The 23051-nt window shown below is 37.5% G+C and overlaps 1 protein-coding gene across 4 annotated transcripts in view; it reads left to right on the top strand.

Moving 5' to 3' along the window:
* The window catches only part of LOC111150708 (integrator complex subunit 7), a 91591-nt gene that overhangs the window by 19030 nt on the left and 49510 nt on the right, over nucleotides 1-23051 (top strand). For all 4 annotated transcript variants that reach the window (XM_022508251.1, XM_022508253.1, XM_022508252.1 and 1 more), the window contains 4 exons: nucleotides 3826-3963; nucleotides 10633-10679; nucleotides 14587-14786; nucleotides 15287-15409. In XM_022508251.1, the coding sequence (XP_022363959.1) occupies nucleotides 3826-3963; nucleotides 10633-10679; nucleotides 14587-14786; nucleotides 15287-15409 (508 nt within the window). The remainder of the gene's footprint in view (nucleotides 1-3825; nucleotides 3964-10632; nucleotides 10680-14586; nucleotides 14787-15286; nucleotides 15410-23051) is intronic.

Below are 23051 nucleotides of genomic sequence, written 5' to 3'. Positions count from 1 at the left end.
TCAGTTGGTGGAGCATGTGACTCTTGATTTTGGGATTGTAAGTTGAAACTCCTCTTTGGTGTAGAGATAACTTAAAGATAAAATCTTAAAAATAAATAAATAATAAATAAAATGTAGTACAGTTAATAAGATCCTTAGATATACAAGGCCTTAGATGGTTTTGCCAAATAAATAGGGACATGTTTTAAAACATTCTTGGTGTAGTTATTTTAGGAAGAGGAAAAAACTTGAAGATCAGGAATGAGGGGTGATCAGATCATTTTGTAAAGCTTGCAGAATTATAAAGTAAATATCAAATACCAAAAAAATGTAACAACTCAAAACTAAAATTCTAGTATCAAATTTTGATATGAGAGTATCAAACCCTTCTTACAAAAATAGAACATTTTTGAGTAGCCTTAGAGTTTTTTTCCATGATTTCATTTTTTTCATGATACAAAAAATGACTTAAAGTGAAAAAGTATTTTCTAGTTTAATATATTATTTAACGTTATATTATAAAGTTTTGAAAATACAATCTTTTAAAAAGTGTAAACTAATTTTGCCATTAAAAAAGTAATAAGGACTGGGGCACCTAGGTGGCTTAGTGGGTTAAGCCTCTGCCTTCGGCTCAGGTCATGATCTCAGGGTCCAGGGATCGAGCCCCACATTGGGCTCTCTGCTCAGCAGGGAGCTTCCTTCCCTCTCTCTCTGCCTGCCTCTCTGCCTACTTGTGATTTCTCTCTCTGTCAAATAGATAAATAAAATCTTTAAAAAAAGTAATAAGGACCATGTCATTTGCTACCTTAATTATGTAAGAAAGAACATGATTTGTCAAAAAAAATTTTATTTTTATTTTTTTAAAGAATAAAAATATTTACTTTTTTTAAGATTGCTCTTACGAAGCCAGAAGCCATTGCTCTTCTGATTTTTTCTCATTACATAGATAAAATTTTTGTGTGTTTTCAAATTTCATATAAGTGGGCTCATACAGTGGGTATCCTTTTGTGTAAGACTTCTTGCAGTGTTTTTAAGCGTAATCTACTTTGTGTGTCAGTAATTGGTTCTTTGTATTGCTGAGTAGCTTTCCATTGTGTGACTGTGAATCTATCTGTTCTCCTTCTGATGAATGCCTGTATCCAGTTTGGGGTTATTAATTATAAATAATAAAGTTGCTGTGAAGACTTGTGAACATGCTTCCCTTTCTGCCAGATATATACGTAGGAGTGAAACTGCTGAATCGTGGGGTAGGCGTGTATTTAATTTTTAAGAAACTGCCAGGCCTCTTTCCCAAGTGGGTTTAAACATATTTTTTTCTGACCAACAGTATGTGAGCTCTGGTTGCTCCACCCTTTTGCCAGCCTTTGGTGTTGTCCATCTTCTTCATTTTAGCCATTCTAATGATGTGTACAATGGTTTTGATTTGCATTTCCCTAAGGGTAAGGATCACTTTCTCATGTACATTTGATGACAGTTTCTTCTGTCTCTTTTTGGGAAGATCTGTTTGAATTGTTTGCCTGTTTTCTTTCATTAGGTTGCTTAGATTTTATTACGTTACTTGGCTTTTTATTACAGAATTGTAAGATTTCTTGATATATTCTAAATACCAGTCCTTTGTCAGATATACGCTTTACAAATCATATTTAAAAATAGAAACTTCTTTTAGGGCCTGAAAGCCATGAACGGAATGACTACCATTTTTATACTCTTCCTTAAGTTATGTGTTAACATTAGTGTTTCTTATGTTTCTAAAATAACATATGCCTCAGAATAAAGATCATTCCAAGGTGGGTAAGCGTCAAAACCAGCCCCGATGCTGGCAGTGTGAGAACAAGTGAGTGTGCTTCTGTGATAGCCACTAACCACTCTACATTGCTTTTAGTTTCTACTACAAGGTCTTCAAAATATTCTGCTTTTAAAAGGGAGAAAGTGCTTTTGTAATTAAAAAAAAAAAAAGATGTCAGTTTTTTGAAATTGGATTTGGGAAGCAGGGACCTGTTCAGCTGAAGAGAAGTTTGGCTGGGTGTATAGGGAGAACTCTCTGGTCCCAATTCACATTCTGATGAGTTGACATTTCAACTCATTTCAAATCGCTTTCCTTGATGTAAAGCGAGAGAAGTGATACCAGCCCTAATGGAGTCACTTATTTCCTATATGGTAAAAGATTTCCTTATTTCCAAAAAAAAAGTTTTCTGGTCACTACAGAAATATAACAACCTGGCTATTAAAATCTGTCTTTGAAAATTATGAAGCACATAAGTGAAGGAATGAATATTCCTTCTATCATGAAATACTTGACTATGATACCTTTTTTAATAAAAAAGATATGATACAGAACAATCTTAATGTTTTATAGGAACATGATTTTTCATTGAGGAGCATTATAATAGAACGTTGAAAAATGAGTCTGTTAAGGAGAAAAACAAAGTCTACAAAGAAGAGATGTGACTAATAAATGATAGATCAACATTAAGTACTCTTGAGTACCCATTGCTTAGAAAATTTGGTGTGTGTTTTTAGGAAGATAGATTAAAGTGGAACCTCTGATCTAAAGGAGCTTGCTTTCTGGAAGAATGTATTAATAAGATTACAACATACGAAGGAGAGCAAAAAGTGGTGCCTCTCAAACACTAAGGAGTTCTTAGAGTCAAAATGATTTAAACTTAAAGAGGAGAAAAGACAAGGAAGAGATATTTTAAAGGTGTTTTCTTTTTTTACCCATTACTTTAGACTTCATAATTGAAACAAGTGGAAGAAGAAGCTGGGAGGTATTCATAGTGTTTGAAATGTAGTGCTATAAATTATTTATAATATTAACAGATATTTTCATAAAGCAGTGACAAATGGGATTATGCCTTTTTTTGCTGTTTTATATTTAAATTTAAATAAACTCTTAATCAAAATGTGTTGATATGAGCCTAATCTAATCTTTCCTTATATAAACTATTATAAGCTGTTTATTTCTTTGGAAAAATATAACTCATCTAATTTCAAAACCTCATTTTCAAATTGAATACAAATGACATATTTAGCCCATTTTAGTATTTTGTTTGGTATAAACTCAAATAAATCTCCATAAGGTAGTTAGTTAGGTGGTGACACGTCAAGTTGAAAGGTTACTTAGGACACTGACCAAGAAAGGTTGTCACTGTGGGAACTCTGCTTTGTTTACCACAGCATTTTGCATCCCTCAAAAATCCATGCATTTCTGCTGAAAACATCTTTTCAGGCTTTATCTTATGTAATATATGTTACAAACAATAGATTTTTTTTCCTTTTCCAAATTTTTAATTTATTATAAAGTAGACTGTTTTTCCAGAATTCTACCGTCCTCATCCTTGCAGATTCTGAAATGAGGCCCAGGGAGTGTCCTCTGCCTTTGTTCTCTTGATGTAGAAGACAGATTTGAAAACCATGGTATCAGTAGTTACTGTTATAGAAAAAAGGACTGGGAGTCTTTCCTTTTTTACTTTCTGGATCTGCTTAAAAGCAAAAATGTTGATTTGCTAAAATGGACTTATAGAACATTGGAAAATTGATATTTTGATGCTTTAATAATAGAGAAGTTTCTGGGCTCTATTTGGTAACAGGGAGTTACTTCAGGATGGTCATTTTCAATTTTGCTTATATAAGATAAACCATGTTAATTTTTTCTGACATATCGGTGTGAAAAGTGTTTAGAATTTGAGTCCTTGCTTGATTCCTAAAGTTGATGTTTCATTAACCCGAGATTTAAGGGATTATCTGCAAATTTTAATTTTGGCAATCTAGGCTTTGCCTTGCTTCTTCCTCTCTTGATTTTTTGCTTATTGTGTTTCTGTTCTTCTTGGATCTCTGTCTCCGTAGGATGTTGGGAAGCCTGGCGTCAATAATTCCTGAGAGGAAGAACGCTCATCATAGTATTCGTCAGAGTCTGGACTCACATGATAACGTGGAAGTCGAAGCTGCCGTTTTTGCTGCTGCAAACTTCTCTGCGCAGTCAAAGTAAGCATCGGCCTTTTAATCTTCCCAAGAAGAGGTTTTGAAGGAATAACTCATCAATATACATAAACACTAAGTGAAAAATGTAAATGGCAAGGTGTTTTTTCCAAGAGGGTTTACGTCCTGTTGGGGAAACAGAACTTCAATACGTAGAACAGAATGCTTAGGTACGTATGTTAGCATTGACTGCACATGAAATAAGAATTTCCAGAAGGACAAATCAGTGTAGATTACCTCAGTTAGGGAGGGCTTCATTGGGGATCAGTTTTGTCCGCTGAGGCACCCTTTCCAAACATATATGGTTCTAATGCTGAATTTCTGCTTTCTTACTGTCTTCTCAAGGTTAGCTTTTTGGCATTGGAGCTGTGTAACGGTTGGGCAAAGGTAGTAATTCGAGCTGAAACCAGTTTCACACATTGGGGATGTCATATTCTCTACTATTATATTGCAGAACAGTTTGTTTTCTTGGATGCAGTACTGACCATGGTTATGTTGCTATGTTTGACTTGTTTGCCTACCCTATCTAAAATTATAAATTATCCCCTTCACTGACTGATAGCAAAGTAGCATTGCTTTCTGGAGGGCATTTTGGTAGTATGCATTGCCTTAAACGTGATCATCTTTTTATCCCTCAAGTGGACCTAGAAAATCCACTTCTGAGAACTTATCCGGAGGAATCAGCAATGGGTACTGATACTTATTTGCAAGGATGCTGGTTGTAGTGTTATAAAAACAACAAAAAAAATTAGTAACAACCTAATTCTAACCAGTGTGCTTAGATAAATATGATCATACAGTGAAATATTATGTCAGCTCTTAACAAGTATATTTTAGAAGTATATTTGGAAACAGCTTACATCATAGCTTATAAGACCTTACAGAATATATTTTTTAAGAAACAGGTATTTGGATTGATGAAATATAAAAAAGACAAAGGATATATATCAAAATCCCATGTCTGGGTGATAAGATGGTACCTTATTTTTGTTTTTATTTTTTTAATAAACTTCTTTGTATACTGTCAGGAGCAAGTTTGAGCTTTATAATCAGATGGTGTAATTTTTAAAATTAAAAAAGATAGCTTTTCCACTAAGAATCTCTGCTAAATTTGAATACAACTTAGAACAGTTTATCACCAACTTTCTTTCTTCAGATTTTAATTATATGCGTATTCATCTCTTCAGCTGCTCCTGTAAAACCTTTAGAATCCCAGGATTACTCACTGGTAAAGGAGAATGGAGAATAGAAAGCATGTAGTTTTTTTAATGTACTGCTCAAAATTAGTAGGTGTGGCAGTGAGTGAGGAAGAGAAATACTGAGTAAACACAGTCCTATTTGTGCTTTTGAAAACTGGTATTTTTTTTCTTATTGAGAGTCATTACTATCGAGAGAACTTTTTTTTTTTTTAAGATTTTTATTTATTTATTTGAGAGACAGAGATCACAAGTAGGCAGAGAGGCAGGCAGAGACGGGGTGGGGGGGAAGCAGGCTCTCCACTGAGCAGAGATCCCAATGTGGGGCTTGATCCCAGAACCCCGGGATCATGACCTGAGCCAAAGGCAGAGGCCTTAACCCACTGAGCCACCCAGGCGCCCCGAGAGAACTTTTTAAAAATTGTTTTTATTGGATGGGAATTATATCTAGTGAGCAGTTAACTGGTTACCACTGTCAAGGTGTCAGTACTTTATAATCTGCTTAAGTAAACTTGCATTTCCTATAGCTCCAAAAATAATTTTCTAAATTTACTTTCTAAATTTAGATGATAAATTAACAATTTGGTGATTATATTTTATTTAATGAAAATCATTTTTGGTTCAGGTTCTCTTATGTTATTATCAGAAGCTAATTTTATTAGTTGTGGAATTTCTGATCTGTTTTGGAAAAGATTAAGACTAAGTAACATAGAAACATGATTCTTCGCTTATAGAATTGATGACCAATAAGCATTTAAGTTAATAGTTTACATAGAAGCAGTATAGTTTACATAGAAGCAGGCTGGAAATCAAGTATCTTGACCAATACTGATGGGTTTTTGTCTTAGTATCTCTGTCGCTTTTGGATCTTAAACAAATTAGAGCAACTAGCAAATTAAGACCTTAAGAATTTATTTAATACTGTTCTCCCTTTGTCTATTAGCATAATCACATCTAACTTGTTCTTAAAAAGGTTAAGATTTTATATATTTAAAGAGAGTCCCTGTGTCACAAAGCAGGAGTTGGAAACCCAAATGCCTTCGGAAACTGGGGAAGCGTTGTTATTGAGAGAGGAGCCCTCTAGCGGCCAGTGCCAAACCGAAGAGCGCACTGGCAGTCTAAAAGTGGTGGCTACTTAGTCCTTCACCCCAGCTGATTGTGACAGAGCAGGAATGTATGCCCGTTGTTGTCAGGGCTGGCATGGGTGGAAGCTAGAAAATCTGGTTATTCTGTTTATAGTCTTATTACCATATGAGACTCTTATATTCACATACATTCTTAATATTGACATTAAGGATTTTTAAAAATAGTATTAGACAAAGAAAAGAAAGAAAACTGCAGCCTTCTGATTTGCAGTTTATTGACCCTGAGGGCCCATAACAGATTTTTAAATTTTGAGTTGCATAAAGTTATAGTTACTGAAGAAGTGCTTCTTGAATATCCGCCATGTGTAGATGGTATTCTCAGCGCCCAGGAGAACAGGGGTGGAGAAGATAAAAGCCCTGTTGTTGTGTAAACACAACAACAAAATAGTTTCAGATGTGTGTGAATGTTATGAAAAAATAAAACAATTTTGTGATAAAAATAATACAGTTTCATCGTTGTGATAGTGAACTGAGAGCTGCTTTAAGAAGAGTGATCAGGGAAGGTCTCTCTAACCAGGTGACATTTGAGCTGAAACCAAGTGTTGAAAAGGCAGCAAGTTAGAGGAAGAAAATTCTAAGAAAGAATAACAAGTATGAGAGCACGCTGATAGGTGAATGAGTCATTTATACACGCCTGATAAACCTCTTATACCTAAAAGACGTTTGTAATCTAACTTTTTCTTATCAAGTATGAAACTGATACCTTAGAAAAGTAGTTTTCAGACTGTTTGGCATCTTTATACTTTTCATTATTGAAGTCCTCATGGAGCTGTTTTTGCTCACATGGACTATATCGATAGATTAGAGTATTAGAAATTTAAATGGCTAAATTTTAAAAATACATGTTCATTTTTAAAATAACAATTCTCTAAATATTTTAATGTAAAAACAAGCATTTTTGTGAGATGAGTAGCATTGTTGTCGTTGTTGTTTTTACATTTTCCAACTCTCTCTCGTGTCTGGCTGGATTCTTACGTGTTTCTGTATTCAACATTTCTGTTGCAGTATGTTACAATAAAATATATGAAACAAATCCAGCCTCACACAGATATACAGTTGGAAAAGAGAAGAGTATTTTTAAAGGCTTTATAAGTAGTTATGGATATTTTTCTTTGATGTTATACGAAAACTAGACAGGTGGTGGTTTCTTAAAGGCTAATTGCAGTGTGGACTCTAAAATTGTATCCATGAACTTGTAATATAGTACATTGAAATCTTTCAGAATCTTTTATCCATGTATGGTTTTATAATCTCTGCACTGGCCTTTTTGGAAACATTGGTTCACTGCATTATGCAGGTCTTCCAAACGTCGACCCATTTCATTGTATCATATCAAAGGATGATATCAAAGGATCTCATTTGTTACTTGCCACCAGTCTTATCAGGAAATTCTTTAGATATTAAGTTGTCAAGCTCATGATGATAGATATGTTTTCTGAAATTCTAATTTTTGCTTAGAAACTCAGATCGGCAAAAAGTTTTCCCAGTTGTTTTCCATGAACTGAAAAGCCAACTTTACTCATCTTTTGAGAAAATGTCTGCCAAATAGCCAAGTCTGAATAACCATGAGGTTTCATGGGAAAAAAATGACTAGTTCATCTTATAACTCTAATAATTACATGGCACTTTTCCTGGAGACAACCACTGTGTACCTGATGTGTGGCTTCTGTTTTGTCAGAGAATATTAAAAAGACACTTGCTCACAGGTTGAAATTCAATAAAATTAGTAATTTTTACTGTTTTATCAAGGGTGTTTGTAAGTGCATCTGGCTTCCTTTCTTCCTTCCTTCCTTCCTTTCCCTTTAGTGTGAGTGCACAGTGGTAAAGAATGCAATGACTGCTCAGACAGTCGGATGCTGCTTTGGTTCTTGCTAAGGTGCCAGCAGTTTTACTCATTGTTTTGCTACCAGTGGTGAAGACAGTAGCATTGATGTTCCAGGAAAACCATGAGGTTTTAAAAAACGTTACTTGCTTTGAAAATTTCAGCACAGCTACGGATTGTTGCTGAGAATTCACATAAATGATGATGCTCTCTTGTTTAGGTGATGCTCATACAAGCAAAAGAGCACATCTAGCCATGTTTGTAGATTTTCCATTTGTGCAGCAGAGATAAAATTCTGCAGGTGAGCCATTAAGTGAGTCTTCATGTTTGCAGCTCTATCTTGTAAGTTACTTGATAAGTTACTCTAATGCTGAAAAGTGGCAGCGGCCTTGATCTCTGGTACTGACTTTCCACCCGGGTATTCAGCGTGGTCAGCTGCAGAACTTCCTTAGCTGTTTCGTGCACTTCTCCAGCCAGTGCATGACGATAACTTACCCTCTTACGATTGCTAGTTTAAAAATCAATATTTTGCTTTTAAAGAGCACATTTGAAATACTCAGGCTTTTTTTTTTAAATTCTAAATAATTAGTCTCAAAATGAAGCCTTAAGTTAACTGGTACCATATAATACTTTCTGAAATGTCTCATTTTATAAGGCACAATAAGCCAAATTATTAACATCTGAAAAATCCAAGGATAGCTTTAGTCCTATTTTTTTATTTAAAGTTTTGCTTTTCTTTAGAATAGATTCTTTACTTCCATGAATTAGGAAACTCTCTGATATGTCAGTTTTATCTTTTTCAGCATCTTTAGACCTAGACAGTACAGCTGTGTGTTCAGAAGATGAGTCTTCTAAACTCTTTGTCAAGCTAGTGATTCATTTTTAAGTATAAAAAAAAAACCTTAGCAAGTAAACTTCATTTGAAATAAAATATTGTTAAATTCTAAAAAGGCAATTTTAGATAAAATCTTAGAAAAATCTTTCAGAATTCTATTGCAAAACATGGCAATGTGTACTTCCCGATACGTTTCTCTATAAGCATAAGGAAAACTTAAGGATTTCAAAATAATGTATTGGATGATAATGAGGTTATAGAAATAATAGTAGTTATGTCAAATACAGTAAAAGCACAGGAGAAGAGTTGAGAACTGAGTTAATCTCAGAAAATATATTTGTATACTAAACCTGAACCTACTATCTTAGAAAATTCTAGGAAACACAAGAATGCACAATGACACATTCCATTAGTTGTCAAGAGATGATGTCATTATTCATCATAGAGCCTCTGGAAGACTCCACTATTCGCTTATGAGAGAATGGAATTGAAAATGGCAAATAGGGGCGCCTGGGTGGCTCAGTGGGTTAAAGCCTCTGCCTTCAGCTCAGGTCATGATCCCAGGGTCTTGGGGTCGAGCCCCACATCAGGCTCTCTGCTCAGCAGGGAGCTTGTTTCCTCCTCTCTCTCTCTGCCTGCCTCTCTGCCTACTTGTGGTCTCTCTCTGTCAAATAAATAAATAAAATCTTAAAAAAAAAAAAAGAAAAGAAAATGGCAAAAAATATCTTAATGGCAGAAAATATTTTATGTAGACATCCATTGAACTAGTGAGGGGAAGTATTTCATATCTTATATATCATTTATCATGGCTAAATGAGCCAAGCTTGATCGTCTTGTCTGTATTATATTTCCTTAAATATAATGTGTCTTATCCCAAATATTCATGTTATTAGTAAATTTTGCAGCACTCAGTGTCATTTTTATTGGGTCAGAATGAAAAGCAGCACCTTGGAAAACACTTTACACATACATAATATAAAAAAAAAAAATCGCCAACATTAAATAGTTTGGCTTTTGGTAAGATTCTGCCCATATTTCCTACTTCATACTTAGTCTATTTTTCTAAAATGTAGAATATTCAAGATATATTTTATTGCTTAAATAATTAGCTTATGGTGTTAAAAGCTTTTCTTAATTAAAAGCACATCCCGGAGCGCCTGGGTGGCTCAGTGGGTTAAAGCTTCTGCCTTCGGCTCAGGTCATGATCCCAGGGTCCTGGGATCGAGCCCCGCATCAGGATCTCTGCTTAGCAGGGAGCCTGCTTCTTCCTCTCTCTCTCTCTCTCTGCCTGCCTCTTTGCCTACTTGTGATCTCTGTCAAATAAATAAAATCTTAAAAAAAAAAAAAATCCCAAAATGTCGTAGATTGAGATAATGACCTTGACTCTCTCAGACAGTGGCACTCAGTGATGCAAACTGCGGCAGCACCCATAAATCAGAGCGTCTTGTCTTGAATACTGCTTGGAACCGGTGTTGGCGTGAGCCCATTTGCTGGTGGGAGTTTTGGTTTCAGTTGCATTTCTTACCCTACCCCCAGTACCTGACGTTTGGAATATGAGTTACGATTTGAAGTATTATGTTTCTCCTGTATTGATTGTGTTCTATTTATGTCCTTAGAAAACTTAGGCAAGTATAATTTTTTTGGTTTTAAAGTTTTTGCTCTTCTCTCTTTCCAAAGGGATTTTGCTGTAGGAATCTGTAACAAAATCAGTGAGATGATTCAAGGTATGTATGTTTCATTCAGTATTATGAAGTGACTTATTGGGATTTGTGTTAATATTAATAGCTCTTAACATTAAGTACTTATGTGCTTGTCACCGTTCATTCACTAATTCATTCCAATAATATTAAGCATCTTCTAAATGCCAAAATTGTTCTGGGTGCTTAGGATACAGTAGTGAACAAAACAGAGTCCTAGCCCTAATGTAACCTACATTCTGGTGGCAGAAATGGGGGAGGGGTGGCAGTAGACAAATAAAAATACAGCAATTGCTATGGAGAAAAAACAAGGTTAAAAGGATAGAGTCCCCAGAGTAGAGTCCGCACCCCGAGGTGGAAGGGGGCATTTTTTATTTTGTATATGTTGATGAAGGAAGGCCTCTAGTGAAGTGATATTTGTGTGAGAAATACAGATATTTAGGGGAAGAGCACTCTGTTCTGGGAGAGCAGAGGGGTGTTAGAAGCTCTGGCGCTATCTCCATGCTCTGTTAATGTTCCTCCAGTGTCTTCCAGTTCCAAGTAAACTCAGATCCAAATTCCTTACCATAGCCTTCAAGGCCCTACTTTTCGAATCTCATCTTCCATGCTATGCTTCGCATGTATTGGCCCCACTTACTCCTGTCCTGGTCCTTAAAGGGAGCCCTGGGGCTCCAGCACTGCGTAGCTCAGAGAACACCACCTTCTTTGTACTTTTTTTTTTTTTTAAAGATTTTATTTATTTATTTGTCAGAGAGAGTGAGCACAGGCAGACAGAGAGGCAGGCAGAGGGAGAGGGAGAAGCAGGCTCCCTGCTGAGCAAGGAGCCTGACGTGGGACTCGATCCCAGGATGCTGGGATCATGACCTGAGCTGAAGGCAGCCGCTTAACCAACTGAGCCACCCAGGCGTCCCTCTTTGTATTTTTCTATGAGGCATTCCTGTGAATTGTGCAACTTGGCAGACTTGGCTAGGCAATACTGTTATGTCTGTTTTACAGAAGAGGAAATAGAGCCACATTAAAATTACTTGAAAACCAAGATACAGTGGTTGAGCTCTGTCCTGTTCTTCTTTCCTTTGTCCTTTTTTTCTCTGCCAGAAAAGGGCTCTCCTGCAGAAAGCTGTCATTTAAGGGAACGATCACTCATTCATTGAGCAGTTTTTATTGAACACTGGCTCTGTCGGGCAAGAGCAAAGCAGGAAATAGATGTCATGCTCAAATTAAAATAATCCAAGGAGGGTTGAAGGAAGGAACAATTACAAAGGTGTAAGCAAGACAAACCATAGGGGATAATGTATCCAAGGGTGCAGAGAGGAAATGGTTCCCAGAAACTTGGAGTCATGTGCACGGGCCACTTTGAAAACCTGACCTTCAGTATGATAGGACCTGATATGACCCCATAGAGAGGGATCCAGAAAATAAATACTCTGTCCTCTTTCTTCTCCCTCCCATCCCCTGCTGGGGCTCTTCACTGGCCAAGCCCAAACAGTGGGCAAATAGCAAGGGAGTGGATGGAAGCTGGAGAGGTGAGCCTCCTAAGGTGCTGGACTATTGTCTGTTGGGCGATGGTTATTTGAGTATATTGATATGTAAGAATGTATTGATTTGTACACCTAAGACTCATTATTGTTTAAGTTTTAGCTATAAAAAATTTTGAAGCGAAAGAACAGGAACTAGGGGGCTGAAAGAGAAAGGGGAAAAATGTACAGGAGAGGCAGTGAGGGCAAGTGGAGGAAGGATGGAGCATGGGGAAGGAAATGGTGGGGGAGTTTGAGGAATAAAGTATCCTTACACTTAACTTTAAGTTGCTTGTGTTTCTGCAAAGTAAAAGCTCTTGAGTGTCTCTGAACCAGTAACAATGTCTGTGAACATTAAGAATTCCACGGACTGCTGGGTGGAGCACAGATTTGCCGAGGAAGAAGGGAGGGATAGGAGACAGGAGTCTGCCATGGGTAAAGGCCTAAGTAGGGAGAATACTTAGGAGACTTTGCGATAATCCAGTCCAGAGATGGTGGTGGAAGTGGGCCAGTGTGATAGCAGTGGAAGCAGAATGGCATAGTCAGATTTGGGTTATATTTTAAAGATAGAACCTAAAAGCTTTGCTAATAAATTTGGATGTGGGGTATGAGAAAAGGGAATCAATAAAGACTCCAGGGTCAGAGGAATGATAATGATGAGGCTGTCATATACGGAAATGGGGAAAATTGCAGTTTTGTGGTGAAGATCAGAAGTTCTCTTTGGCCCTAATTACAGAATGCTTCTAACTGTACATCGCAGGGGAGGCGACCAGGAGGTCATGGGATTTCTGTTATCTGAAGTTCAAGGGCGGGGTAGAGGGATACGAGGTAGTCTTCAGCCTACAGCTGAGAATGGAAGCCATGGGATTATATCACTTCACTCAGGAAAGGTATTGAGAGTGAGAAGAGAATTTATTACCATCCCCAAGGTACACCAGAAATTATAGTGTGGGTAAAAGAGATGAATACAAAGAGATTGAAAAGGAACAGCCAGAGGAAGGACAAAAACCAGGAAGAGTATGCCTTTGGGAGAGAGAGTTTCAAAGACAGAATGGTCCCCAGTGTCAAATGCATTTGGTACCTTAAGGGACAAAATACTAGTAACATAAGCACCATATGTATGACTGAAGAGAGAAAACCAGGGAGTCAATACTCTGACCTCATTTTTCTACCTGCCATCTCCGGTGGCTCTCTGGTTTGGCTAGACTTAAATAGAGGCCAGATAGCAAGGGAGTTTGTTGATGTAAACCACCCCTGGATACTGAAACTTTCTTACATATTTACACTAACAGTTACTTCACAGTGGTGAAGCAGTGGTCTGCAGAGTATAAATTAGCTTTTGGCTTATATGCAGTAAATAATGACTGACAGTTTTTTGTTCTCTGTGATCACAAAGCCATGTTGTAGAAGAAAAGAGTTTTTTGTTTGTGTAGCTCCAGTGTTGACAGTAAAAGATGCATTGGAGTTAATCCCCATGGAGTCCCATCTGTGTAGGCAATGAAAAAAGGCATTGCTAGCCAAAGTTCAGAGAACCTCAGAACCCCTCCACGTACAGTCTGTTCACATCCAGATCTTGACTTAGTGTTGAAGGAAAAAAGTAAAATTATAAATATAATTGTAGCCATTGAGTATGTGCATATGTAGGTGTATGTGTACTTGTATATACATATCTTTTTAGCATGCCATGAGAAGGAATAGACAGCAAATATGACTTTGTTCTAGCGTGCCTTTTAAAGGAATTATCTCCTGTCAGCATGTCGCCTTATAGTCACCGAAAAACTAATGTTAAGATAAATGCTTTTGGGGAAAAAAAAAAAAAAAACTATTAAACTTAATTGGGTTAGCTCTAGTATAATGATCTTTAATGTCATAAACATAACTTTAGCATACTTTTTGTTTTTAAATGGTCCATGTTGCTAATTGAATCACTTTTTTTTTTAAGATTTTATTTATTTATGGGGCGTCTGGGTGGCTCAGTGGGTTAAAGCCTCTGCCTTCGGCTCAGCTCATGATCTCAGGGTCCTGGGATCGAGCCCCGCATCCGGCTCTCTGCTCAGTGGGGAGCCTGCTTCTCCCTCTCTCTCTCTGCCTGCCTCTCTGCCTACTTGTGATCTCTGTCTGTCAAATTAATAAATTAAAAAAAAAATCTTAAAAAAAGATTTTATTTATTTATTTGAGAGAGAGAGAGAGAGAGAGAGATCATGAGCAGGGGGTAAGGGGAGAGGGAGAAGCAGACTCCCCGCCAAGCAGGGGGCCCTGATACCGGCCTCCATCCCCAGACCCTGGGATCATGACCTGAGCCAAAGGCAGACGCTTAACGGACGGAGCTGCCCAGGCACCCTAATTGAATTCCTTTTAAATGTGAAATGTTACCAAGGTGACAGTCGGGAGTCTGTCCCTAACGATTCCTCTGTGTCCAGGTTTGGCCACACCAGTAGACTTGAAACTGAAGTTGATCCCCATCCTCCAGCACATGCACCACGACGCAATCCTGGCGTCGAGCGCACGGCAACTGTTGCAGCAGCTGGTCACGTCCTACCCCTCCACCAAGATGGTGATTGTCTCCCTGCACACCTTTACTCTGCTCGCGGCTTCGTCTTTGGTTGATACGCCAAAGCAGGTCATTTCCATTTTCTTTAAACGGCCTTTTCTTCAGTAAACTATTGCATATTAAGTATAAACTTAAAAAAAAAAAAAAGTAACCATAAGTTTTGATCATATTAAGGTGCCTTCTCTGATAAAGATTGCTTTCATTTTCTTTTGCCTGCTTTTTCCTGTTCTGTATCCACAGTTCTAATTCTTGGGAGCCTTTTAGGAACAAAAGGTGGAGGTGGGGGGTACGTGGCAGAGTATGGGGTTGGCAGGAGAGAAAAGAAAGAATCGACTATTCAAAACCAGGTCCTAGGCTAGAACCTTACAGGTTAAGGAATAGTATATTTTTATGCATGAAGAGAAAGTGGCCCAAACATGGGCCCATGGATGGCTAAGAAGCGACAGGGCTGTGATTGAAAGGGAGGGGAGTCCTGTCTCAAATCTAAAAGTTTTACTAAATTGTACTACACATCCCTGATGGTAATTTCAGTGGCAGTACTGTTCATGAATGGCTCATTTTTCTCATAGATTCAGCTTCTGTTGCAGTATCTGAAGAATGACCCTAGGAAAGCTGTAAAGAGACTTGCTATTCAAGATCTGAAATTACTTGCCAATAAAACGCCACACACTTGGAGTAGGGAAAACATTCAGGTATGTAGAACTTTGAACATTAATATTTTATAGAGAAAAATAATACAAGTAAAAAGTCATTTTACTTTACGCTTTTTGTATCATCTTTGTCATCTTTTAAATGTTTGAATATGAAAAGTAAGGGTATTGTTGATATTTGTGGCAGATGCTGTTTTTTAAAGTGGCAAAGTAAATACGTAAAATATTATCCTTTCATGTTTTAGTTTCTTTTAGTGAGTTAGACTTGCCTCTCAGTTTCTTAAGAATTTTCCCATAGCAGCACTAAGGCTGATTATAGAAGTCCAGTGAAATCATTTATTTAATTCCTGTCTCCTTTACTCACTTTAGGGAGAACAGTTGGTGTTGACGGTGATTTATTAGAGAGAAGGTGCTGGAAGCATAACTCAGCAAAGTATATTTTTCCTTTTCGTGGAGAGGAAGGACAGTCTTAAAGTTTTCTTTTGTAAATACAAGAGCAGGTCTCAATCTCTAGACATTTAAGGTGGCATCTTTTATAGCATTTTTTCCAGGTTAAGTTAATGTTTAAATTTGTTTTTTCTCAGAATAGGTTTTTGTTTGTTTATCCATTACTGCTAACAGATGCAACATTTTCTAAAAAATGCTTCTTAAAGTGAAATGGAAGATGGTTAGAAGTTGACCTTTATTTTCATGGATTTTATTACCTCTTGGTGTCATTATAGCTACCGTGCAACAAAAACCTTTGAATTTCAGATTATGAAACTAAGCTTCTGTGTTAATTGGTTTTTTGCAGTTTTCTAAACATATTTCAGTATATTGTGATTGATAGTCGCAAATATCCCAAGAGATAAGCAGTTGTGTTTGCATTTAATAGATGAACAAATTAGGGTTCAGAGAGACTTAATATGCTTAAGAGAGCTTCCTAAGAGGACTTAATCAAGATTTTAATTAAGAGAGCTCTGTCTTCTAATGCTTTTTCTACTAAATAGTACAGTCTTTCCAAGAAGAGAATGTACTCCGCCACCGGAGGGAACCGAATCCGGTGAAGGCACTAGATCATCCCTTCTCATTTTTCTCCTTATTGTATGACAGCTCAAACTACATAAAAGTATGTAAAATAAATATTTAATATAATGTAATAATTGTAAATGAAAACAAGGTAGCCACCATCCCACTAGAAACAGAACACTGTAGGCTCACGGAAGCCTGCCACCTTCCTTGGCACGGTCCTCCCTCATCAGAATCCTAAAGCCAGCCCAAAGGAAACCACTATTTTGACTTCTGTGATGATCATTTTTTCACTCTTTATTGTTTTACCACCTATATATGCTTCCCTAAAAAATAGTGTTTGCTTTTTCTTTGTATTTCTTGTGCTTAACATTATACTGATGAGACTCATACATGTGGTTGCATGTTTTTTCCCTTTAACTGCTGTGTAGTATTCCATTATTATATGGAATGGACCACAGTTTACCTGCTCTTGGTGGCTTATTTCCAACATGCAGCTCTTGCAAATAATGCTGCTACGAGCAAACTTCAGTTTCTCTCCCAGCACTTAGGTGCAGGAGTTTCTTTATATGCTTAAAGAGTGAAATTGCTGACTTAGAGGATATGTATATTTTCAGCTTTTACCGGGTAAATTCAAGCTGTGTTCCAAAGTGACCGAACCAGTTTACATTCCAAATAAAGAGACTACCTATTGATCTACGTCCTTAGATTACATTTTTACCAGTTTAGAAGTTGTAGTTTTAACTTCTTATTTCCTTAATTACTAAAGAAGTTGAATATCCTTTTAATGTGTTTATTGATGATTTGGATTTCCTTTTTTGTGACATGGCCATTCAGGTCTTCTTTTTCTGTAGATTTGTAGTAATTCTTTGTATATTCTGGATACTTGCACTTCAGTGGCCATTGGCAGGCTATATAAATTTCAGAAGCAGCTGATCAAGTTTCACTTAAAAAAAAAAAAAGCCAGAAAAAAAGTTGCTAATTTCAGTGGGATTCCATTGAATGGAAAGATAATTTGTAACAAGTTGCTATCTTTACAATGTTTAGTCTTCTAATGCATGAACATGCTATAGCATTTCTTTAGATCTCTGTTCTGTAGCTTTTGCCTTCCTCTCTTTTGTCTGATGTTAATGTAGCTACTTTAGTTTTCTCCTGGGTATGTCTATGTGATAGATTTTCATCGTTTTAGGGGCACCGGGGTGGCTCAGTCGGCTACAGGTCTGCCTTTGGCTCAGGTCATGCTCTTGGGGTCCTGGGATCAAGCCCCACATCAGGCTTCCTACTCATCGGGGAGTCTGCTACTTCTGCTTTTCCCCCCACTCATGTTCTCTCTTTCTCTCAAATACATAGATAAAATCTTAAAAAAAAAAAAAAAAGATTATCATTGTTTTACTTCCCACCTTTCTTTAAAGCATCTTTATGTTTCCATTATGTCCTATGTCAGTTCTGCTGTACAGACCTTATAATACACCACTCATTTATAACCCTCTAAACTCTTATGTATTCTTATCATGTGCCTTAATTCTGTCTTATCAAACAATTTTGTTTTATAAATTCATTGATCGTTTGTACCTTCCACTGTCTTTGCTCTTCTTGCATCTCAGGCTTTCTCTCTGGGATACTTTTTCTTCTGTCTCTGGAAACTCCTTTAGTGAGGGTCTGTGGTGGTAAGCTCTCCCTGTATATACTTGTCTTAAAATGTCTTTATTTTGCCCTCAATCTTGAAAGACACTTTTCTCTGGGAGTAGAATGCCCAGGACATTGAGGCTACCATTCTGTCTACGGATTTCCATTATTACTGCTGAGAATAGCAGTACTCTTTTGAAGATATTTTTTTTCCTGCTTTAAAATTTTTCTCTTTGACGTTCTGCCCTATGAACCATCTGATTATAGATTTCTATTTAAACTGTCTAGACTATCGATTTCTCGTGAATCTTAAGATTGGTGCTTTTCAGCGGTTCTGGGAAATTGTCAGCCATAATTTTTCTCAGATATTGCCTTTCCTCCTGAATCTCCACTTAGGTACATACTAGCCCTTCTGTCAATCCCCCATGTTCCTTATATTCTTTTTTCTATCTTTTCATCTCTTCAGGCTGTGTTGTGAATAACTTCTCCTGTTTTAGTTCAATAATTATTTCTCCAGCTTATCTAAAGTCTTTGCAGATATATCTCTGCTCTCGATTTCTATTGGCCCTCTTTCGTAGTACCCTTTTTCCTCACTTACTTGGCTGTTCTTTTACCTTGAGCTACTCCTTTTCCTTGGAAAAGTGTGTGTGGGAATTCTCTGACGAAGAATTTCTCTAGAGAAGGCTTGGATTAGCTTCTGGTAGGTGGAGAGGCTGGATAGTGATACATACTGTGGAGAAAAAGTCAAGGAAGAGGATGAGTGAGTGTGGAAGGTAGAGGCTGCCATGTTGCATGAGGTGGTCAGGGGAGCTCTTGCTTAGAAGTTGGCACTTGAGTTGACCTAAAAGAGGGACCAGCAACTCCATGAGCCTCTGAAAGAAGAACATTACCAGCAGAGAGAATAGCAGGAAAGGTCCTGAGGTGAGAGCATTCATGAGTGTGAGGTCACTGTGACTATGAGGGGAGCGGAGTCAGAGGTGCTGGAGGATGGATGGAGCAGCTTGCAGATCATTTAGGGCCTGTGAGTCCTTTGGCACAGGCCATTATTATTTCTTAATTGAAATATATTTGACATATAACACTGTGTACAGCATGTTGGCATGATACACTTACATATTGTAATATGATTGCCATTATAGTGATAATTAGCACCCTATTACATTGCATAATTATCATTTCTTAATTTTAATGGTTGGAATAATTAAGTTCTAGAGTCTTGGCAAGTTTGATGATTATCATACAGTATTGTTGTCCATATTCACTCTACTACATGTTAGATCTCCAGGACTTAATACTCATAAGTTTGTACCCTTAAACAACATCTGTCTTATCCCCCACCATCCCAAGTCAGACAGAGAAAGACAAATACTGTATGATATCACTTACTCATGGAACTGAAAAGGCCAAAATTATGAAAGCGAAGAGTAAAATAGTGGTTACCAGGGGTCGGGAGCCTGGAGGGTAGAGGACATTAGCAACTTGTTCTGAAAGAGTTTCTCTGACTTAGATGTACTGAGACTAGCTTGTAGGGACATAAGGTCAGAAACAGAGAAAAACATTTGGGAGGTGACTATATAAGTCCAATTAGAAAATACCATGGTTATCTGAACCCGGGGAAGCAGTGAAAATAGCAGGGAGAAGTGGAAATATTCTGGATATATTTTAAAGGCAAAGCTGACAGATTTACTGGCAAATTATTCACAGAGTATAAGAGAAAGAAAGGATGATTCAAGGTTTTTGGCTTTAACAAATCTACTTGGAATGGTAAGATTCTGTGAGGCTTATTTCTTGAAGATCAGGAGTTCAGTTCTGACCAAATAAAGTTTACGGTGTCAGACGTCCAAGTGGAGGTGTCAAGGAGTTGGAGTTTAATGAACAAATCTAGATGAAGTTGTAAACATGAGAGTCATCAGCTTATAGGTGGTATTTAAAATCATGAGACTGGATGAGTCACCTAGGGAGAGAGAATAAATGAGAAAATTCGGGGAATGATGAAATGAGAAGTAACTAGCAAAACAGCTTGATAAGAAGCAGCCAGTGAGGTAGGAGACAAGTGGAGATAGTTTTACAGGAAGATGGCAGCAGTCCATTGTGTGAGATACTGCCCTGTATTTGTATTTTCCAGGAGATGAGGACTGTAATTCCCCTTTGCATTTAGCAGAATGAAGTCATCGGTGACCTGCATGAGAAGAGTTTTATGGGAGTATTGTGAGTACGAGACTGATGGGAAAAACAAGAGACAGATCAGAGACAGTAAATACACAGAGTGTTTTTAAAGGAGTTCTGCTTTATGACGTCCGTCAGTCAGAGAAAGACAGATGTCATATGATTTCACTCATGTGGAATTTGAGAAACAAAACAAACGGTCATATGGGGGAAAAAAGGGAGAGGCAAACCAAGAAATACTCTTAACTGTAAAGCACAGACTGATAGGGGCGGCTGGGTGGCTCAGCTGTTTAAGCATCTGCCTTTGGCTGAGGTCATGATCTCAGGGTCCTGGGATGGAGCCCCAAGTCAGGCTCCCTGCTCATGCAGGGATTCTGCTTCTCCCTCTTCCTCTGCCTCTTCCTCCCCCTGCCATACCCTGCACTTGTGCTCACTTGCTCCTCTCTCTTTCTCACACACACACAGCTAAATAAATAAAATCTTTGAAAAAAATAAAACCGATGGTTACTAGGGAGAAGGTGGGGGTGGGTGGGCATGGGTGGGGGTGGGTTGAATAGGCGATGGGGACGAAGGAGGGCACTTGCTGTGCTGAGCACCAGGTGATATATGGAAGTGCTGAATCACTAAATCTGACACCTGAAACTAATATTAACACTATCTGTTAACTAACTGGAATTTAAGTAAAAACTAATAAAAAATAACGGAATTCTGCTTTAAAGAGCAAAGAATTGAGATTGTGCTGCTAAAGTGTACATTGTTTGCTTTTTGTTTTTATCATGGGAAAAATTTAAAGAAACATAGAAATGCCATTAGACTAGGGAAATAGAGGACTGCCAGAGAGTTAAGGGATTTGAATGAAGCCATGTATATACATACGGTGTCTGGCATATACATAAAAATGCTTTTTTAAGAGTAGCTCTAATTAAAGGTAACATTATTCTACAGTTTTCCTTGTTGTATACTTTGGCAAATTGTAGGGTTGGGGTAGTGCTCTCTTAGTAAAACAAATTGGGGGCTTTCTCTTTCTATATTCTGGAATGGTGAATAGCTTTGACATAGAAATTTTCTGTCTCCTGAAGATACTGCTTAAAGTGTATTATAAGTCCATCTGAACCTGGAACTTTCTCTGGGGATGGTATTTTTTTTTTTTAAAGATTTTATTTATTTATTTGACAGAGATCACAGTAGGCAGAGAGGCAGGCAGAGAGAGAGAGAGAGGGAGAAGCAGGCTCCCTGCTGAGCAGAGAGCCCGATATGGGGCTCGATCCCAGGACCCTGAGATCATGACCCGAGCTGAAGGCAGAGGCTTTAACCCACTGAGCCACCCAGGCACCCCCGGGGACAGTATTTTGAGAATATTTCCAATTACTTACATGGATGTTGCCCTATAAAAGTTTTCTACCTCTTCTTGAACCAGTTTTGGTAATATTTTCCACTTAATTCACTTCTCAGGTTCATTAGTATCAATATAGAGAAGCTTTATACTTTTGGTATTTTTGTGTTTGAAATTTTATTTTCATTTTTTTCTTACTGTTTATGTTTATATCACCATTTTCTTAATTAGACTTTGCAGAAGCATGGCTTTCTTATTTTTTTTAAATGCTTGAACGCTTATTTTTATTCTTCTTTAATAATGAAAGCACTTAAGGCAATTAATTTTCCCCTTAGTGCAGATTGCCCACTTTGCCATAAATTGTCTTCTAGTGCTCTCATTGCCCTTAACTTGAAATGCATTTTTAAAAAATATTTTATTTATTTACCTGAGGGAGACAGAGATAGTGAGAAAGAGCACAAGGGGGAAGGGGGAGAGAAGCAGACTCCCCGCTGAGCAGGCAGCCCGATGTGGGGCTGGATTCCAGGACCCTGGGATCATGACCTGAGCCAAAGGCAGACGCTTTAACAAACTGAGCCACCCAGGTGCCCCCGAAATGCATTTTTTAATAATCAGATTTATTGTGGTATAATTTATTTTCAGAAACCTTTCTAGGTATAGTGGTCAGTGAGTTCTGAAAAATGTCTGTAGTTATGGAACCACCACCACAAATGAGATATAGGACATTTTCCTCACCCCAAAAGTGAGGAAAATATCCTATATTCCTTCAGGCTCCTCTGCAGTCAGTCCTTTCCCCAACCCCTAACAGCCACCAATCTGATTTCTGTCCCTGTAATAGTGCCTTTCTAGAGTGTAAATGAAATCATACAGTGTATATAGCCTTTTAGGTCTGACTTCTTTTACTTTGCACAGTTCTTTGATATTCATCCATGTTGTTGCATTAAGCAGTAATTCATTCCTTTTTATTGCTAAGTGGCATCCCAGTGTATGGACATGCGACAGTTTGTTTATTCATTCACAAGTTGACGGACATTTGGATCTGATACTATAAATCAACCTACTATGGTACAGGTCTTTTGGAGACATTTCTTGGGTCAATACCTAGGAGTTTTACTGCTGTGTTGTATGGTAGATAAATGTATTACTAACTTTATAAGAAACTGCCAAACTGTTTTCCATAATGACTATACCATTTTACATACTCACTAGCAGTATATAAGAATTCTAGTTCTCTGTCCTTGCTAGCACTTTCTATTCTATGACTTGTTTCAATAAGTGTATTGTGATATCTCATCATGGTTTTAATTTGGATTTCCTTAATGATTAATGATATTGAGTATCTTATAGGCTTGTCATCTGTATCTCATTGGTGAAGTGCTTATTCTAATCTCTTTTGCATTTTTTGGGAGGGGTTGTCTTCTTGTTACTGCGTTCTTTATATATTCTGGATACAAATATTTTATTGGCTGTGTATTTTGTAAGAATTTCTTACTAGTATGTGCCTTTACTACAGTATCTTCTGGAGAGTGAATTTCTTTTACTTTGATGAGA

Source organism: Enhydra lutris, unplaced genomic scaffold (genome assembly GCF_002288905.1).
Source record: "Enhydra lutris kenyoni isolate GAN:26980312 unplaced genomic scaffold, ASM228890v2 scaffoldscaffold24, whole genome shotgun sequence".
Lineage (NCBI taxonomy): Eukaryota > Metazoa > Chordata > Mammalia > Carnivora > Mustelidae > Enhydra > Enhydra lutris.
Note: the sequence above shows the minus strand (reverse complement) of the source record. Positions and strands in the feature narration are given on the sequence as shown.